This window comes from Anguilla anguilla, chromosome 19 (assembly GCF_013347855.1).
Source record: "Anguilla anguilla isolate fAngAng1 chromosome 19, fAngAng1.pri, whole genome shotgun sequence".
NCBI classification, from domain to species: domain Eukaryota; kingdom Metazoa; phylum Chordata; class Actinopteri; order Anguilliformes; family Anguillidae; genus Anguilla; species Anguilla anguilla.
Window position 1 is genome coordinate 14983233 of NC_049219.1, and position 16754 is coordinate 14999986.

The window sequence follows — 16754 nt, forward strand, 5'->3', positions numbered from 1 at the left end:
CACTGAGACAATCCGACTGTAACACCGCTGCAACCAATCAGATTATAATCTGGTCAAATCTCAGCCAATTAAGGGCCGGCTCAGGGCCCAGACAGAATTCGGCATTCTCAGGATTCAAAATTAATCCCCCAACAGGTCGGCTGGAGGGGAAGAACCTGAGAACTGTATTGCCGGAAACGCACGTGTCACGCGTGAGTCAAGTCCAATACACAGCAGTCACGCACGCAGCTTGAAATGGAGAAACACTGTAAAACACTTCATACTGTACTGAACGCGTCAGCTGGTTCAATCCGGTCCAACCACGGTGCGTTAACAAAAACCCGGGGACACTCGGTGAAATCCAATAAAACTGTCCACTGCCGCGTTACTGCTGCGAAACCTTTCCTGCGCGACACCGAGGCGGATGCACGCAGCCACGGGAGACACTGTACCAAAAGAAATGTCGTTTTGTGTCGATTTCCTGCTTGTGTTCATCCTGTTTAACACACCCAGAGAGAAGGAGAAACGCGTTTCTGTCAGTCACACACTATAATGCATGCACAGACAGCTACCGCACTACGTGCCATGAGCGTTCAGTCATTAATATTTCCTCTGAAATCTATTGTGATGTCTTAACATTGTGAGAACTTTTCATGCTCAATGTTGTTAATAATTTTTGAGATGTGAGGAAGGGGGGAACTTAGTGTGCTAGACAGTACGTTTCCATTACCAATAAAGTATTTACAAATGAGCTACCTCACCAGTGTTGTGTACTCCTTTGCAAAAGAATCCCGCAAAGTAGTTCTCCATTGAGAAAGGTTCCTAGCAACTTAAGGCTCTCTTCCCAAAACCCCTAAGGACTTGTTGGCATTTTTTGCAGTCCAACTATAACAACGTCCAGGGGAATGCATAGATTAGCCAATCAGGGGACAAAAGAAATTCAGCATTTGCACTGAACCATAATATATATAATTAGAATTGTATGGCAAGAGGGCACACCCTTAAAAATACACTTTGACCTCATTGATAACACACACTTCTGCAATGTCATATATACTGCCTACTGATTTTTTACACACACGGCATGTCTTTCTCCAGAAATCATATGACCAATTTTTTTACATTTATTTATTTTTTTAACTTTTATTTGTTTTATGACCAGCTGTTCTTCAAGGTGTGGCACACGTTAAAGAAAAAAAAAAACCCAAAAACCAAATCGGCCTTCAGCCACAACTAAAAAATGCTTAAGGAAAATAAAGGTCGATCTCCAGCATTCCCATCAAGGTGGAAATAATTTAATTGCTGCCAAACCCATCTGAGGAAACGTCAAGTACCACGCTGATCAAGGTATAACGTGCCAAGGGTTTAAGTAAGAAGTGTACCAGCAGTGTACATAAAGCTCGTAGTGACATCATTCTTGTCCTCTGCTGCATTTCCCGGCAGTCGGCTGGAGTCTCACTTCCTGTTGCCTTGCATGTGCAGTGCCTTCTGGGTAAAGGTGTGGGGCATACTTTAGCCCTTGATCACAGCGATGGGCCTCAGCTTGATGGCTTTTTTACTGATCCCGGCGTCGTGGCAAGTGTCCACCACGTCCGTCACGTTTTTATAGGACTCAGGAGCCTGTTGAGAGGGTGAAAATATAAATCTTAACTGTCATTTTCCTCATATAAATGAATCAAAAAGAGGTCCGAGTTCTAACAGAGGATGAAAAATGCGATCCTGAAGATTTAGCTCCCTCTTTACATATCCTCCTGTACTATATCTGCTGTGATGTCACTGGTCACAAAAAACCCCTCTTCAGACAAACGTTCCCCTGCCTACCTCCTCCATGACCAGTTTGGGTGAGGCGACTCTGATGGCGATGCCCATGTCTGCCAGCTTGTCCAGCACATCCTGGAAGTCCAGGTTCCTGCGGGACTTGGCGCGGGACAGAGCGCGACCCTATAAATACGAATGAACAGGAAGCCCGTTACAAGCGGTGAAAACCTTTGGACCTCGCAGACGGAGGATTCTGGGAAACGTAGTCCGGCCTTACCGCTCCATGGCAGGTGGTGCCGAAGGTCTCGGTCATGCCCTGCTCCGTCCCTGTGAGCACATAGCTGCAGGTACCCATGGTTCCGCCAATCAGCACGGGCTGTCCAGTCAGCTGGTTATGGTGACAGAAAAAGGAGGACGCTTAATAATGGCACACTGAAAGCGTGGCTGAGGTCTAGGACTGGAAACACAAGACTGTGCTGACATGCTGGGCGTTTCCTAAGTTACCTGGTAGTCGACGGCGATGAGGGGGTGGTGCGGGGGGAAGGCCCGGGTGGAGCCCTTGCGGTGCACCAGCAGGGTTTTCTGCTTGCCGTCCACCATGTGCTCCTCCACCTTGGCGATGTTGTGCGACACGTCGTAGATCACGTGCATGTCCAGGTCGTCAGGGGTGGTGGTGAACACTTTGGAGAAGGCCTGTAGGGGGGGTGGGGGTGGGATATGGAATGGCTTGCTATAAAATGAACGTGCACGCAATTTTGACTTGATTTCTGATGAGAACAATTTGAAAACGTGTCAAATCAGTGTTGCCAGATTTGAAAACAGTGAACCCCCACCAAAGCCGTTTTTTCCCCTGCACAATATTATTTTTTTAAAAGTACCCTGAATTGGGTGGGATTTTGCCCAATCTGGCAACACTGCACGTAATGCACGTGACAGGTAGGCTTGAGCCTCACACCTGTCGGGTGAGGAAGGTCATGGAGGAGCGGTTGACCCAGGCGTAGTTGCCGGCGGCGGCCATGCCCTTCAGGTAGTCCTGCCCCTCCTCTGAGGTGATGCGAGCACAGGCCAGCTGCCTGTCATTCACGACGATCTTGTCTCTCTTCATGGCCTTCTCCATGGCAACCAGAGCATCTGCGCGACAGGCGTTGGGAGAAGGGCCGAAGGCCGGTCACCGATCGGGTGGAAACCCAAACGTGAGGGGTGGGGGGGGGGTTTCGGAAAGAGAACAGGCAAGCGCTTACCTGTCGCCACCTGGTGGCCCAGGCCTCTGCTCCCGCTGTGGATCATCACGCACACCTGCCCCTTGTGGTCGATGCCCATCTTCTTGGCGGCGTAGTCGTTGAAGATCTCGTCCACCACCTGGATCTCGGCGTAGTGGTTCCCGGCTCCCAGCGTACCCAGCTGAATGAGACGAAGTGTCTGGGGTAAGTGCTCACACGCCGGACCTGCAGCTAACGCTGTTTGACACAAGCTCTGTACTACCTAGGGGTAGCTGTCACGGGATCCGTTGTGTACGGGGATTTGTGTGGAGTGCGTGTGTGTGTGTAGGACGTGTGTACGGCGTTGTGTACGGAGGTGAGTGCGGGACATGTACGGCAGTGTTTGTGGAGTACCTGCGGCAGCCCTCTCTTCTTGGCCTTGGAGGAGACCTTGTTGGGGTCGGCCTGCAGCATCCTGCCGTACTCCTCGCAGTGCTCCTTGTCCTCGGCCCAGGCGTAGCCCTCCCTCAGGGACCAGTCCACCCCCATCTCCAGCGCCTCCTCCAGGTCCCTGCCACAGCACCACATCCCTCAGCCCCGCGCCAATCAGCCTGCAGCTCTGTTGGCACTGCTAAGGGCTTACACTGCTCTGTTCACTCCTTAGCCACTTTATACGCGCGGATAAAACTAAAGGCTTTCCTTGACGATCCGTTTTAACTACAGTGTCTGGCCTTGCCAGTGGATTAGGCTGCTTTCATTGGCAGTGGTTTTTGAGTGTGACCCTTTGCCGCTAATGTAATGCTTGGCGTTGTGCATCCACACTCTTGTCCTGGCATGCTCTAATGAAATGCGCTGTGTGCGCATCCTGCAACAACAGCCCTGAAAGACTCTCTGCATGCGTGCTTCAGCCAAATGAATAGACACAAATGATGTATGAGTACGTGTGTGTGTGATCTCCAGGCCTCGGGGCATTTGTGGGCGGAGCCTTCCTTACTTGGCGTTCATGGGTATGACCCCCTTGGACCCGACCCCCACGGGGATGTGATCAAACAGGGCCTGGGCCAGCTGCTCCTTCACTGGCTGCACGTCTCCCTCGTCCAGGTTGGTCCGCAGCAGCCGGACGCCGCAGTTGATGTCGAAGCCCACGCCGCCTGTGCGGACGGGGCGGGGGGGTTAAAGGTCAGCACCCCGCGGTCAGTTTCACACGCGGTCATCATCATCATGCAGTAGGACGTCTCTCCATAACTATCATCACAGCCCATGACAACTTGCCACAGCTGAAAATGCTGACACTGGATTTTATTCTTGGCTCAAAGGTGGAGCAAAATTTACATCGGTAGCTTTTGGCTACAGCCACATTGTTAGAACAACCAAAACACAATGTTTACCTGGAGAAACGACTGCTGTGGGATCACTCATGTCGAAGGCTGCCATGTTTCCTATCGCAAACCCATAACCAGAGTGGACATCTGGAAGTCCGATAGACTTCTACAGGGCCAACAGAACAAAAATAATATTTAGCAGAGAAAAAGCTTTTTTTCCCCCTCCAAAACAAAGCTCATGTTCCCCTAATATTGTGGAAATTTACTTTCAGTAAGTTGGATGCACAAATTAGGGGGCATAGTTTGTATGCATTTGGCATGCCCATGCAAAAAGTCAATTTGTAAGCGAGCATAAATATTTTTTTCAGAGAAAACCCGCACGATTTTGGGCCAAACAGTATTACCAATGGTCACCGATTGTGCTCAAGTTGCAAACAAGTTGCAACGTAGTTGAGATCAGTCTTTTCTTTCGTGACTGCAACGTCATTGTTTTTGACCTGTTTGACAAGCAGTACCGGACTGTTCTAAGACATAATCAGACATTCCTGTGTGGCATAACGTATATGAGATCAACTTACGTGCACTATACCGGGGAGGGCTGCGACATTTCCAATTTGCTTCATGGCTGGTAGAAATCCTCCAAAACCTTAATGAATAGCGCATATTGAAATAATTATTAACGTTACATAAAGGTGTACGTATTACAATGTCAATGAAGCTTCTGACAACGATGAATGATGACGGTTGTTACCTCCGCCACGACAAGCATTTCGCAGCTCCTCGAACATCAATTTCTCAAGAGGATCGTTTACGTAGAAGACTCCTTCCACCTGCACACACACAAAATAACATTCACAACAATCTTACAATGTTTCAACCTTCTGTTACAACCTGCAGTTAACTTTTAATGGTTAGACCACGGACAACATCTTAAGACCAGCCAAGGATTCATTTTGGGAAATTAAAGTAAATGCAAATGCAAACCCAACTACAGAACAGGTATATTGGTCCAAATCTATTGAGTGATCAGTGATATTAAAAGTGAATTTAGTTTTTTTACCAGCTACTTTTTTTTACCAAGCTCTAGCTAGGAACATGTCTCAAGCTAACAGCTAGCCGGTAACACGTATACGCATATAAGTAGCAAAGTACATAACCTGCATATTTGGAACAAATCCTTTCCGTATCCGCCAGCAGTTTTTGTGGATTTTATCCAGAAACTGCAGCTCGTCATTGTAGGACCGACTCATTTTGCTGTCTTGTAGCTGTACCCTATAATCAGACTACAGTTTTATAGACAGAATTTTACTAAAACACCGGCCGAACCTTCTACGCAGCATGGGCGTCCAGCTTATTACGGAACGTCGGTAGTCTCAAAATGTCCGAGCGAAAACGTCAAACGCGTTAAAATATTATCGTGCGTACAATATACAGTCGGGTCTTTAGTTTATTGATAACAGTCGTCATCTATCGCTTTTCGTTTTTAATATGTTCACAGCCAAGACCTAATTTTATTTTATTTTTTTAATGCAATTTCCATCTAGCATGTCTTAAATTGAGAAATGTATCACTGAGTTATTTAATCCTCGTCGGGTTCCGTAGTTCATATCCTTACCAGGGAAGTGCACGGAAGTGCGTATTATTTTGGGGATGGTGTAGCTAACGTTTGTTTCGTTTTAGTGACATTTGTTGTTGTCAGCTGCCTCATACGTACATCAAGAGTCGTTGGTAGAAGAGCTAGGTAAAGTTAACTAGTCTAATGTGATCCAGCTATCTGTCTAATATACCACGCAGCTCACCGCATTATGTAGCTTTTGGTGATTTGTTTATGACAGTTTACGAGCTGTGTAAAATTGTCATAATAAGGATCATGTCATATGATCTAGCTAGCTGACAGCATTGCCTGTGTTGTATAGACATAGAGCTGTCATTCTCTAATTTATTTGCAGTTGTATTAGTTGTTGCAATATTGTATCCTGAAACTGAACTAAAGTTACTTAAGGTAATTTTATCTCCGACTTTAACTTGTAAGAATAACGTTTTCTAACTAAGCACTATGTGGGTAAATGCAACATACACTGAAGAAATGAAACTGAAACAGTTTGGCATTACTGGACTGGACTAGATACTACTAACTTGCTTGCACATATTATAGGTCGATGAATGATAGCAAGCTACAGTGCTTATCTTGTGTTGGCCAGTAAGTTACGGTATGCAACTAAATTAGAGAGCAATAATAACTATTAGCGTTTTGAATTAACTAGTAAGTTGGGCTACGATTGTGTCGTATTGTACACACCCCCTTTATTTGCTAACTGTTGAAGAACTCTCCTTTCACTACATTAACTTACTTAACGTTAATTACAAACTTTATCTTTTTAAGTGTTCTTCCTGGTTTATTTCTTTATAGCCCTATTAATCGGTAATGTATTTTACTTTTGTTAAGTATTATGTAAACTCCACTTCACAATATTTATGAATTTATTATTGCACGTACATTGTGTACAAACAGAAGGGATTATTATGAAAATGTATGATTTTTGAAGCAGCGCTAGTGCAGCGAAGACGTTCGACTCGATGCGTTTCCATGGCAGTAACGTTATTTTCCAAATGCTTTCGTGTTTCTTCTTGTTCCATTGCCGTTATTTGATATCGTTTTTGCTCTTACAGAAGCATGAAGTTACGGGTGAGATTGAACAAACAGACCAGCCGCTTGGCGCTGGAGGGAGAGGACCCAGCGCTCTCGGAGCTGTGCGTCCACATCAGGGAGCACCTTTTGCCGTCCTGTGGCCTCAGGTGGTGACCCTGTCCATTGTCTATAACTAAACGTAACAAAGAAATGATTATTTGTGTTATTTTCACAGTTGAGAAAGCACACAGAGTACACATAGTGACCCCTCACCTCCAGCTGGCCTAGAATGAGGCAGCAATCAGCTGCCTGTTGTAGTAAGTGGATCTGAACTACCTGCACAGCCCCTGCAGCATTTGAAATCCAGCTACAACCACTCTCCAGGATTTTCTTTGTATTGGGGGGGAAGGGGTGCGCTAGTGGGTCCGATGACTCAGCTAACCTCACACACGTATTTATTTATTTATTTTTTGTTATCGCCCATAGCCCAGAAGCGGAGTTCACTCTCTCCCTCAATGGAGCGGAGTCACTCTCAGACACGGGGCAGACCCTCTCCTCCTGCGGCATCGTTTCGGGGGATTTGATCTGCGTGATTCTGCACCAGCCTAGTCCTGCGGCCTCGCCCGTGACCCCCGCCCCCGGCATCAGCAGCCCCGTCCCAGCGAGGGAGCCTCACGAGGAGATCAGGCGCCCGGAGTTGGTGAGCACAACGGGCCACACAAAAATAACCCAAACCCTGTGGGTAAGGCGGTGGTTCTCAGACTGTGTTTGCCGGTTTTCATTGCAACCTCAACTGCTATCCCAGACAGATTTTAACAAGCTCTTATTTTTTTTATTTATTAAGTGCTTTTCGTGTTTTAGAGCTGGGGTCTTAGCAGAAAGTGACAGTGTGGGTGCACACACACCTGATTCTACTAATCAAAGTGCTTAGCAACTAATCTAGTAGCTGATTAGTAGAATCAGGTGTGTGCACCCACACTGGCCCTTTCTGGATAAGACTGGGGACTCCAGCTCTAAAACATGAAAAGCACCTAATTAAGAAAAATGAACAGCTTGTTAAAATTCTGGGACTGCAGTTGAGGTGGGAATGAAAACCAGCACACACAGAGGTCCCCCGGGACCAACTGGGGTAAGGAAAGGGGGCTTACTCGCTGTAGCCAAGCGCCTTCTATTCCACTGCAAGGCATTACCACCGTCACTGATTCGGTTATGCCGGCGGGAACGTTTTTTGGGATTGCAAGAGTCGGGGGTGCGAAAGTGAAACGCAGGGAGAGCTTCGCTTTTCGTGTTGCCATGGCGACTCGTCTCAGCGGCGCAGCGATAGCGGAGTGGAAGCGTGGAGCCTTTGTGCCCGTGCCAGCGAGAGAGCGCTCTCTCAGTGCCAAACGGGCAGCGAGCGGCAGCGGCACCCATGACACCATGAGGGGGGGGCGCGGGGGGGAGAATGCGCTGAGTCACTCAGCTACTGGGGACCTGACTGAGGAGGGAGGTGCTGCTGCAGAGCAGATATAGTCAGACCAGTGCTGAAGTTTGTACAACAAATGCAAGGACAATAAAACAGCACTCAATAATATTATGGTGTAATGATATGCTATGATATCGTCTGATGTTATTTAGTGATATTGTGCAGTTCGATTTTCGATTTAATGCGATCTAACTCAATTTTGTGTTGTGCACCATTTCTGACGGATATGTCGAATTACACAGTCGTAGGTTTGGATGCAGGCCTTGAAAAGTAGTAAGATGTTGTTTCGCTTGGTGCAGTCACATTGAATTTTTTTGTGGGAGATTCATGCTGGGAGCTGTCATGTCTTTTGTAGCCCAGCACCAGTGGGTGTCAGGTGGAAATGAAGGAGGCGGAGCATGATCAGGAGGCGGAGCAGCACTACCAGGAGGCGGAGCTAGAGGAGGAACAGGGGGCGGAGACTGGCCCTTTCAACCCAGGGCCAATGCTGTGCAGCGAAACGGAGAATGGGGAGGTGCCCCACGCCCTGGAGGTTCTGTGCCACGGAGCCGAGTGCCAGGGCCCGTTTGATTCGCTGGTGGTTGCCGCGCACCTGCTTATGATGGAGACGGGATTTGTTCCCCAGGTAACGCACATGCGGGACGACAAGGAAGTGTGGAGGACAAAAAAAATGTAGAGCATGGTGTGTGGTCTACGTGTGTATGTGTGTGTGTGTGTGTAACCGCATGGTGTGTGGTGTGTGTGACCACGTGGTGTGCGAGTGTGTGTGACTGTGTGGTGTGTGGTGTGTGTGACTGTGTGGTGTGTGACCGCGTGCTGTGTGTGTGACTGTGTGGTGTGTGACCGCGTGCTGTGTGTGGTGTGTGGTGTGTGTGACCGCGTGCTGTGTGCGGTGTGTGGTGTGTGTGACCGCGTGCTGTGTGTGTTGTGCAGGACGCAGAGGGGAGGCCTGGTGTGATGCCGGCGGGGTGGAGAGCAGCGGGGGGGCTGTACAGACTGCAGTACACCCACCCCCTCTGTGAGCACAGCCTGGCTGCGCTGGTGGCGGTGCCCATGGCCAACATGCTGGTGTTTAACGGTAATCACCTGTTCACCGCACTCTCCACAAAACCTTCACCCTTACAGTTAGCTGAGCCTGTTAACGGTAATCAGCTATTCCCCGCACTCTTCACCAAACCTTCACCCTTACAGTTAGCTGAGCCCGTTAACGGTAATCAGCTATTCACCGCACTCTCCACTAAACCTTCACCCTACAGTTAGCTGAGCCCATTAACGGTAATCAGCTATTCACCGCACTCTCCACTACACCTTCACCCATCTTCACACACCTTCAATGAATGCATGCTTTTCATGCTTTCAGTGTTTGTCACAAATAACCCAGGGCTGCTAGGACTCAATATCTGTTTCAATAAACTATATCTGAAGAAAATAGTTGTGATAACAAATGCAACAGTTTGCATGCATGCATATCTGAAAATATTAGAGTTTTATTGTTACGAAGGTAACACGCTTATGATGTTTTAAATTGTCTGTTGGTACTGAGCTGCAGGGCTGGATTGCTTTGTGTTCACAGCCTCTCTGAAGGTGAATGAGGCCGTGGACAACGCCAGGAAGCTGCTGCTGAAGCCGTCCTCGTACGTCACGGAGGAGTGGAGGGGTGAGTGCGGGAGGTCATGGGGTCGGTGCCCCATCCTGACTCAGGGCTCACATTTCACGGAGTACTGCATGACAAATCTGTCTTTCCAGACTGCTTAAATGAAAATGTTTAAACTTAGCGCAGATTTATGTTGATTTAAGTGTGTTAGGTGTGTGGGCTAATGGTGGATCATGCTTCCACCCTCCCAGGGGAGAACGTTGCTGTTGTCTACAAAGACTTGAAGAAGCTTTCTCGCACTTTCAAAGACCAGCTGGCGTACCCTTTGATTGCGTCAGCGAGACAAGGTACGGGCTGATCTCAAAGGACTGCCTCTGAACTCCCATTGGTGCTAACAGCACAATTAACTTCAGTGTATAGACCACTGTGGAGCTCCTGTCAACCTCCTGGGATGCCCTTCTAAAAAAAGTACTGCACACAGAATGCAAACTTTCTGCTCAATGTGTAGAGAACCTGTGTCGAAACCTCACAGAAATGTAACTACTGTAAAATACTGCACAGCATACAGAAAGCCACTAATGCTATTGGGCCAGGGCAAACCCTTTTTGATGCTCAGGGCCGTCTGACCGCGCTCTCTGTCTCCCCCCGGTGGTGGCAGCCATGAACTTGCCGGCGGTGTTCGGGCTGACGGTGCTGCCGCCGGAGCTGCTGCTGCGGGTGCTGCGGCTGCTGGACGCGGGGTCGGTGCTGTCCCTGTCCGGCACCTGCCGGGAGCTGTACGGCGCCGCCGCCGACCCCTCCCTGTGGAGACACCTGTACCACCGCGACTTCAGGGGTGAGCGTCCGCCATCGCCACCACCCCGCTCGTGTTCGGCGAGAAAAGGCCGAAAATGTCGCGTCGGTATTGCGGCGCCGGCCTCTGACAAAGCTCTAACCCTGCTGAAATGTCACATGGGGCGTGTTTGGTCACCTCCTGCAGTGTTCCGTTCTTCCAGACCCTTCAGCTGGCCTTTTATTTTCTGAATGTGTCCGTTTGTCATGGGAATCATGTCATGTCGTGTCATGTTTTTTTTTTCATCAAAATGTCCAGCTCCAACGCGCGTTCATTCATTTTTTTTCTGATAAACCTCATCTATAATTTGAAGAATTTTAATAATTCATAATTTTCTTGTCTGATGTCTTGTCGGATTTCGTCTTCCAGATCAAATTAACAGACCAAGAAACACAGACTGGAAAGAGGTGAATATCGCTCGCCGCTGTGACATCTTCTGATTGGTTAACACGGACCAACCTGCAGCCCTCCTCTCCTTATGTCATTAACGTAAATGAGAAATTAGCTCTTGGCATGTGAGTAACGAGTTAGAGATTTGCCTGAGTCTGAGGTGGGGTTCGAACCTGGGCCTCTCACTCAACCCAAAGATTCCACAGGCAAACGGGTTACCAATCAGCTGAAAGCGAAATCGCCCCTAGCCAGGGGCTACGTTGTTATTTTTGAATTTGACCTCCTCTTACCGTCCGTCGTCTCGTCTGTCCATCGTCTTCCTCGCAGCTCTACAAAAAGAAGTACAAGCAGAGGAGGGAGGCGATGCTCTTCCGACGCACCAGGCTGTGCACTCCGGGCCCCCCGTGGCCCCTGATCTACCAACCCTTCCCCTTCATCCCCCAGCCCCCCCTCTACCCCCCCGGCATCATCGGCGGAGAGTACGACCAGACGCCTGCCCTCCCCCACGGCATCTTGCCCCGCCCATACTTCGACCCCATTGGCCCACACCACAGGCGTAACCCCGGCAACAGGGGTTCTTTTGGCTGGAGACCGCAAGGGCCCATGGGAAACCGGTCTTCGGACATCAGGCGAGGATTCATTTAAAACCGTCACCAAGGAGACGCTTTTCTTTTTAGTTTTTTGTGCCAGAATTCAGTGCAGCAACAACCCGCTTCTGACTTGATTCTTCAGATTTTGTTGAAATGCAGTGGGGCCAAATGTTATTTCAGTTATAGCAGTGCACTGGCACGGTTCATCCTGTTGGGATTGGAAGTCAGAGTCAGTCTAATCCATTGTGGATCCTGAAAACATCACAGCCCCTATCAATGTGCATTGCTTCCTGTTCTTGGAATTTGCACAGTTAACTCAAATATTAACCCTCTGCAGTGATTACGTCTTTCAAACTTTCTACCAGCAACAGCTAAAGTAGCTCCAGCTCACCCAGGAGAGGCTCAAACTCCTCACGGGCCCCCGCATAACTCATCAGTAGATACACGGTTGTGTAACCGTGTAATCCACCATGAAGGTCTGTGAAACAGGTAGCTGTGTGCCTGAGTTTGACTTTTCACTTTACTTATTTTCCATAAGAAAACCTGAAATAAAACAAAAAGTTTTCCAGTTTGCTGGTTTACGTATATCTGTTGTTTCAGTGGTCCTATGAAAGACAATCGCATCAATATGGCAAAACATGGTCTAATTATGGACAGAGTACATTTAGAGTACTTCCTAACCACTCAACAAATTAATATTGGAATTTATTTTTTATTTTTTATTTTCTCCCGTAAAACATACTGGAATTACTTGAATATATACAGACCTACAGATTTATCATGGTAAATGTGTACCCAGCAAATGCATGCTAGTGTAACTTGGCAGCGACCATAGTGAGGCATAAGCCAGCATAAATCAAACTGAATTTTCTATTTAACAACATTAAAATTATGCAATTGAACTTAACCGAGTTGTAGGTTGTGTAATTGCTGTAGTAGTTTGTGGTGTGTTTTTTCCACTTGGTGGTGCTATGTAAACCGTAAACTGCTTCAATTAATAGATGCAAATTTAATAATTATATATTGACATAAATACATAAAAACAAAAATAGATAAAGGTAAAACTTTCTATAGTTTCCAGTCCTTATCCCGGAAATAAATCAAAGGATGTGAAGGAATCAGTCCCTAGAGTGTCCAGCATTTCAGGAGATGTGAAAAGGCCAACTTTCTGATGACATCACAGTCAGTGACATCACCCTTTTATTTTGGAACAATGACATCACACGGACTGATAGGATTGACTTAGGTCACAAAAGGTCTGGGACTTACAAGCCAGTCGAACTACAGAAGCATTACAGTTCAGCTGGAGAACTTTGAATGATGATAAAAATGAATGTTCTACCTCTCTCCCACTGCTATTGAGAGACATGAATGATTTATCTGCCTTGGAGAAATCCTAATCTTTTAATTCTGGGTAATGATTATATATCTGATGAACCATTGTGGAAAGGAGTACTGAAAACTATAGATACAGTTGTTTTTCACATCATACCCAGCTCAAATCTAATCAACGGTGAAAGATCATGTGTTGTTTCACAGTATAAATATTGCTTTGCTGAATGACATCACACAATGCAGATTGCGACGAGATAGCATAAGTGAAATTCAACATGCAATGCAAAAATATTTATATTCAAGAGAATACACAATCTTATCCTGACATCACCGTTGATATGAATGCAGTTTCATATGGATTAATTAAAAATCTGTCTATTTTGTACTACTTTATGTATGACCATTTAAAAGAGACAAACTAATAACCAACGGCGTAAAGAATGGAACTTTTTGGCTTATGGCCCGAATTGCCTTGAAACAGGACTGTATATCAAGCTAAGGTCCACTGTCTGGGTTAACTTAGTTGCAACATCAAAAATGTCAGGCTTCTTTTCACCCCCCACAACGGACCCACACCAACAACACTTCAATAATCTTTGTATTTGGAGACGCTGCGCCTCGCCCTTTGAAAGAGTGAACAGATTTTCTGCATTTTTTTTAATAGTAAGGGGAATTTCAGTGCAGGTCCTCGTGCCTAGTCCGTCACCAGCCAGTGACCTCATATTATAGAGAGCGTGCTCAGCCCTCCCAGGGCTTAAACTGGAACAAACTGTTCCACTGGAAAATATTTAGGCACGTAGGGTAACAAATGCTGTCAATATTGAGAAACTAAACGTCCTGTCTACCTTTCTTGTTACATTGTTACATCGTGTTTATAAATCTAGTAGGTCTTGTTTGCAAAAGAAACGCAATAGAAATACATCATCGATCTCTTCTCCTTTAAGTGGTTAATGTTATTCTACCTTACCGGAAGTGCGAGGGGTGTTCCCTTCGCAATTCCAGCTGACTTGATCTCAGAAAGCAGACGGAAGTGGTGTCTTCGCGTTACACTGCCTTTGAAATTGGACTGTCATTCCCCATACACAAACTGATACCAAGGCAGGGAACACTGAGTTTGGGGTTTAAAAATAATAATTATTACAATGTATTTTTTAAAAATGAGGGATAGGTACCCGTAGCTCAAGGGGTTACCCCGTCCCCTTTCAGCCACACCACGTTCTCCTCCAAACCGTGATTTTTGTTTTTGCCGAACTGTCATGAGCTCAGTTTGGAGATGGCATCCTTTCAGAGTTACTGCAAGACTGTCGGGACAGAAGAGGAGGAGAACGGGGAACTGGACCAGTCTTTGCCGCAGATGCTGAAGGCTATCGCAGACGAGCGAAACCGCCTCAATGTCAGGCAAGAAATCAGTGGACTCGGTAAGTAATGCTTGCACACTCTATGGCTTGCATGCTAGCTAGATATGTAGCACTAAATAAATAATGCACTATGATGTTAATGTTAAGCAGTAGCCTTTTGGGGCTTTACCAGACAGCCAGCACCCAAATAGGCTACAGTAAGGTTAGCTTATTAGCTTATCTGATGTTAGTAATGGTCAGCACCCAACTGTTATCGTAGAGAGCTGGTAAACTAATGTAAATGCCCTTTCTTTAAGCTGCCTAATGTTATTAAAAATAACAAAGCAGTGCTTAGTGTACTGAGGTGAACATGATAAACCCTCTCCGCTAACTTCTGTACGTCGTGTAAACAAGTAGCTAGCTTGCTAACACATGTACGTGTTTTAAAGAGTAGACTTCAATGTTCACTCAATGCAAATTAATGTAAGATAACTAACATGTTAAGACACCGACGCGAATGATGAAATTTTCATTTGCATTTGCAAACAATCACAGTACGGTAGGTTGTAATGTTATGAGTAATTGTCATGCTTCTGTATAACGCGCTGCTTGGCTAAGTTTCAACTGACTGTTATTCCTCGCTCGAAATAATATTTTTCCAACAAACGACGTTCGCTACACGCTAAAGGTTAAGCGAGGGAGGGCACCGTATCAGCCCTGCCTCTTTATAGCTAACGTTAGCTTCATTTCCCCAACACAAGTCTGGAACATAATTTCCCAGATGTGAGGCCGTCGCAACGTAATTTAGCAAATCTAACGAAAACGCCAGGAAATGTCAAAATGTAGGACGATAAACCACTCAACTTTTGAAAATTATTCTGTGAAGTTGTGTCTCTGCATAGGTTGCTGGCCTACAAGCTTTGTCTTCGTATTTGCGCAATGATGTAAACGCAGCTAACGTTAGTTTCTTTGTCCTCACATTAGAGCGAGGACGTGTAGGGGATTATCAGAGATGGAAGAAATGAATGTATTGCAATAAACTTATCAGGTAGTATGTAATATTTAAATAAAATAAAAAACAAACAAACAATAATATTTTATTAGAAATGCACGTGAAATAGGGCTAGCAGGTAAAATTAAACATTTACCTTGATCTGTATAAGGCAAATTGTTACTTTTAGTCTTCAGACGTGAACACTAAATATGAAGCGCCTGCCAGTGGAACTAACTGTTCGAGTAACCGCTCCACGTTCTATTTACACCCCATTTTTGGAACAGGTGTCTGCATTTGCATAAAAAAAAGTAAATTAGCATTTGAATGATATTTCATAAGGATTCACACTCATTTCTGATCCTTAGGTTCATGAATAAATATGAATTCGATTACAAACTGGATGAAAACAAACGTTTTATTTTTTTTATCAGAAGAAGTTTGAAGCCTCCATACAGTATAAATACTGTATATGAGAAACAAGCCGTAATCTCAGTGGTGAAACTATTGCATGTGCTGCTTTTATAAAAGATTCGTAAAATGTGTTATAGTGTGATCATTTGTATGCCATTTGTCATACGAACCAATAAACACAATTCTATTCTTACACTAGTATGCTCTGGTATAATATTTACCCACATTCAGATTGAATTGACTGATTTCAGTTAAATCTTATTTATGTTGCGGTCACCATAAAGTTCTGGGTCTGAACCTCACCCATAAATATTGGTGCCCATGTTATGCACCTAACAGCTTATGGGGACAGGTGGAGGTTGTACCTGTTTTCAGTCCGGTGTCTGGAGTGGTATGTGTGGACTTGGATTTGTTATTAACATAATTTGTCCTTGAGATCCCTTGAAGGGCTGCATTTCCATGAGGCCTGTTCAGTCTGTTCAGGCAGTGCTGGTGCCCTTGGTCTCCCTGTGCATATAAATAGCTGGAGATGGAGATGCATGGTGCATCGGAGGCTGCAACACATAGGCCTGATGGAAAAGCATTTCCTTTCAGTGGAAAGAGCACAGTAACCCTGCTTCTGTTCGGGGTTGTCTTCGTTCCGGCCGTCTGTCTGTGTCTCATCTGTCTGTACAGTTAACTCTGTGCATCCGTGTCAGTCTTTACATTTTTTACAGTTACTGATTTAGTTTTACATCTTTTAACTGAATTAAAGCTGCAGGAGAAAAGCTGAATTGTTTGCAGGTTTTAGTTTCTTTTTTTTTCTTTCTTCTGTTTACAAAATCGTTGTTGTAGACAGAGCCTTTATAATCAACATCAACTCATTTCCATGCTATCGGGTCAGGGTGGGTGGGGGGTGGGGGGGGGGTGTGTGGTGGGG

General features: G+C 46.0%; 3 protein-coding genes across 4 annotated transcripts in view; 2 read left to right on the plus strand and 1 right to left on the minus strand.

The window, feature by feature from the left end:
* Window positions 1-1104: 1104 nt before the first annotated feature.
* On the minus strand, window positions 1105-5760 carry rtcb (RNA 2',3'-cyclic phosphate and 5'-OH ligase). The gene is made up of 12 exons (XM_035401743.1): window positions 5416-5760; window positions 5010-5088; window positions 4837-4904; window positions 4325-4424; window positions 3931-4087; window positions 3351-3507; window positions 2979-3138; window positions 2693-2868; window positions 2242-2430; window positions 2015-2125; window positions 1801-1920; window positions 1105-1599 (listed from the first exon to the last, which is right to left on the minus strand). Exons 1-12 carry the CDS (start codon window positions 5506-5508, stop codon window positions 1492-1494), a joined length of 1518 nt encoding a protein of 505 aa, XP_035257634.1. The 5' UTR covers window positions 5509-5760; the 3' UTR covers window positions 1105-1491.
* Window positions 5761-5853: 93 nt separating this feature from the next.
* On the plus strand, window positions 5854-12665 carry fbxo7 (F-box protein 7). 2 transcript variants are annotated; one of them, XM_035401745.1, is made up of 10 exons: window positions 5854-5999; window positions 6929-7054; window positions 7374-7587; window positions 8708-8977; window positions 9286-9430; window positions 9926-10009; window positions 10198-10293; window positions 10605-10781; window positions 11148-11185; window positions 11496-12665. In XM_035401745.1, the coding sequence occupies exons 2-10, from the start codon at window positions 6933-6935 to the stop codon at window positions 11811-11813; spliced, it is 1464 nt and encodes a 487-aa protein (XP_035257636.1). In that variant the 5' UTR covers window positions 5854-5999; window positions 6929-6932; the 3' UTR covers window positions 11814-12665. The 2 variants fall into 2 exon arrangements, with proteins under 2 accessions (XP_035257636.1, XP_035257637.1); XM_035401746.1 differs by lacking the exon at window positions 5854-5999 and adding an exon at window positions 6009-6260.
* Window positions 12666-14066: 1401 nt separating this feature from the next.
* kiaa0930 (KIAA0930 ortholog) overlaps window positions 14067-16754 on the plus strand; it is a 30227-nt gene continuing 27539 nt past the window's right edge. Inside the window, exon 1 of the mRNA XM_035401748.1 lies at window positions 14067-14511. Within this exon, the coding sequence (XP_035257639.1) occupies window positions 14367-14511 (145 nt within the window). The 5' untranslated portion in view covers window positions 14067-14366. The remainder of the gene's footprint in view (window positions 14512-16754) is intronic.

Excerpts from the sequence above, each read along its gene's own strand:
- rtcb (XM_035401743.1), bottom strand. The coding sequence starts at position 5,508 with ATGAGTCGGTCCTACAATGACGAGCTGCAGTTTCTGGATAAAATCCAC. Across the intron at positions 2,869-2,978 it reads GGGCCACCAGGTGGCGACAG|ATGCTCTGGTTGCCATGGAG; the intron begins GTAAGCGCTTGC and ends CCTGTCGCGCAG. Across the intron at positions 1,600-1,800 it reads CCAAACTGGTCATGGAGGAG|GCTCCTGAGTCCTATAAAAA; the intron begins GTAGGCAGGGGA and ends CCCTCTCAACAG.
- fbxo7 (XM_035401745.1), top strand. The coding sequence starts at position 6,933 with ATGAAGTTACGGGTGAGATTGAACAAACAGACCAGCCGCTTGGCGCTG. Across the intron at positions 7,588-8,707 it reads AGATCAGGCGCCCGGAGTTG|CCCAGCACCAGTGGGTGTCA; the intron begins GTGAGCACAACG and ends TGTCTTTTGTAG. Across the intron at positions 10,010-10,197 it reads CGTCACGGAGGAGTGGAGGG|GGGAGAACGTTGCTGTTGTC; the intron begins GTGAGTGCGGGA and ends CCACCCTCCCAG.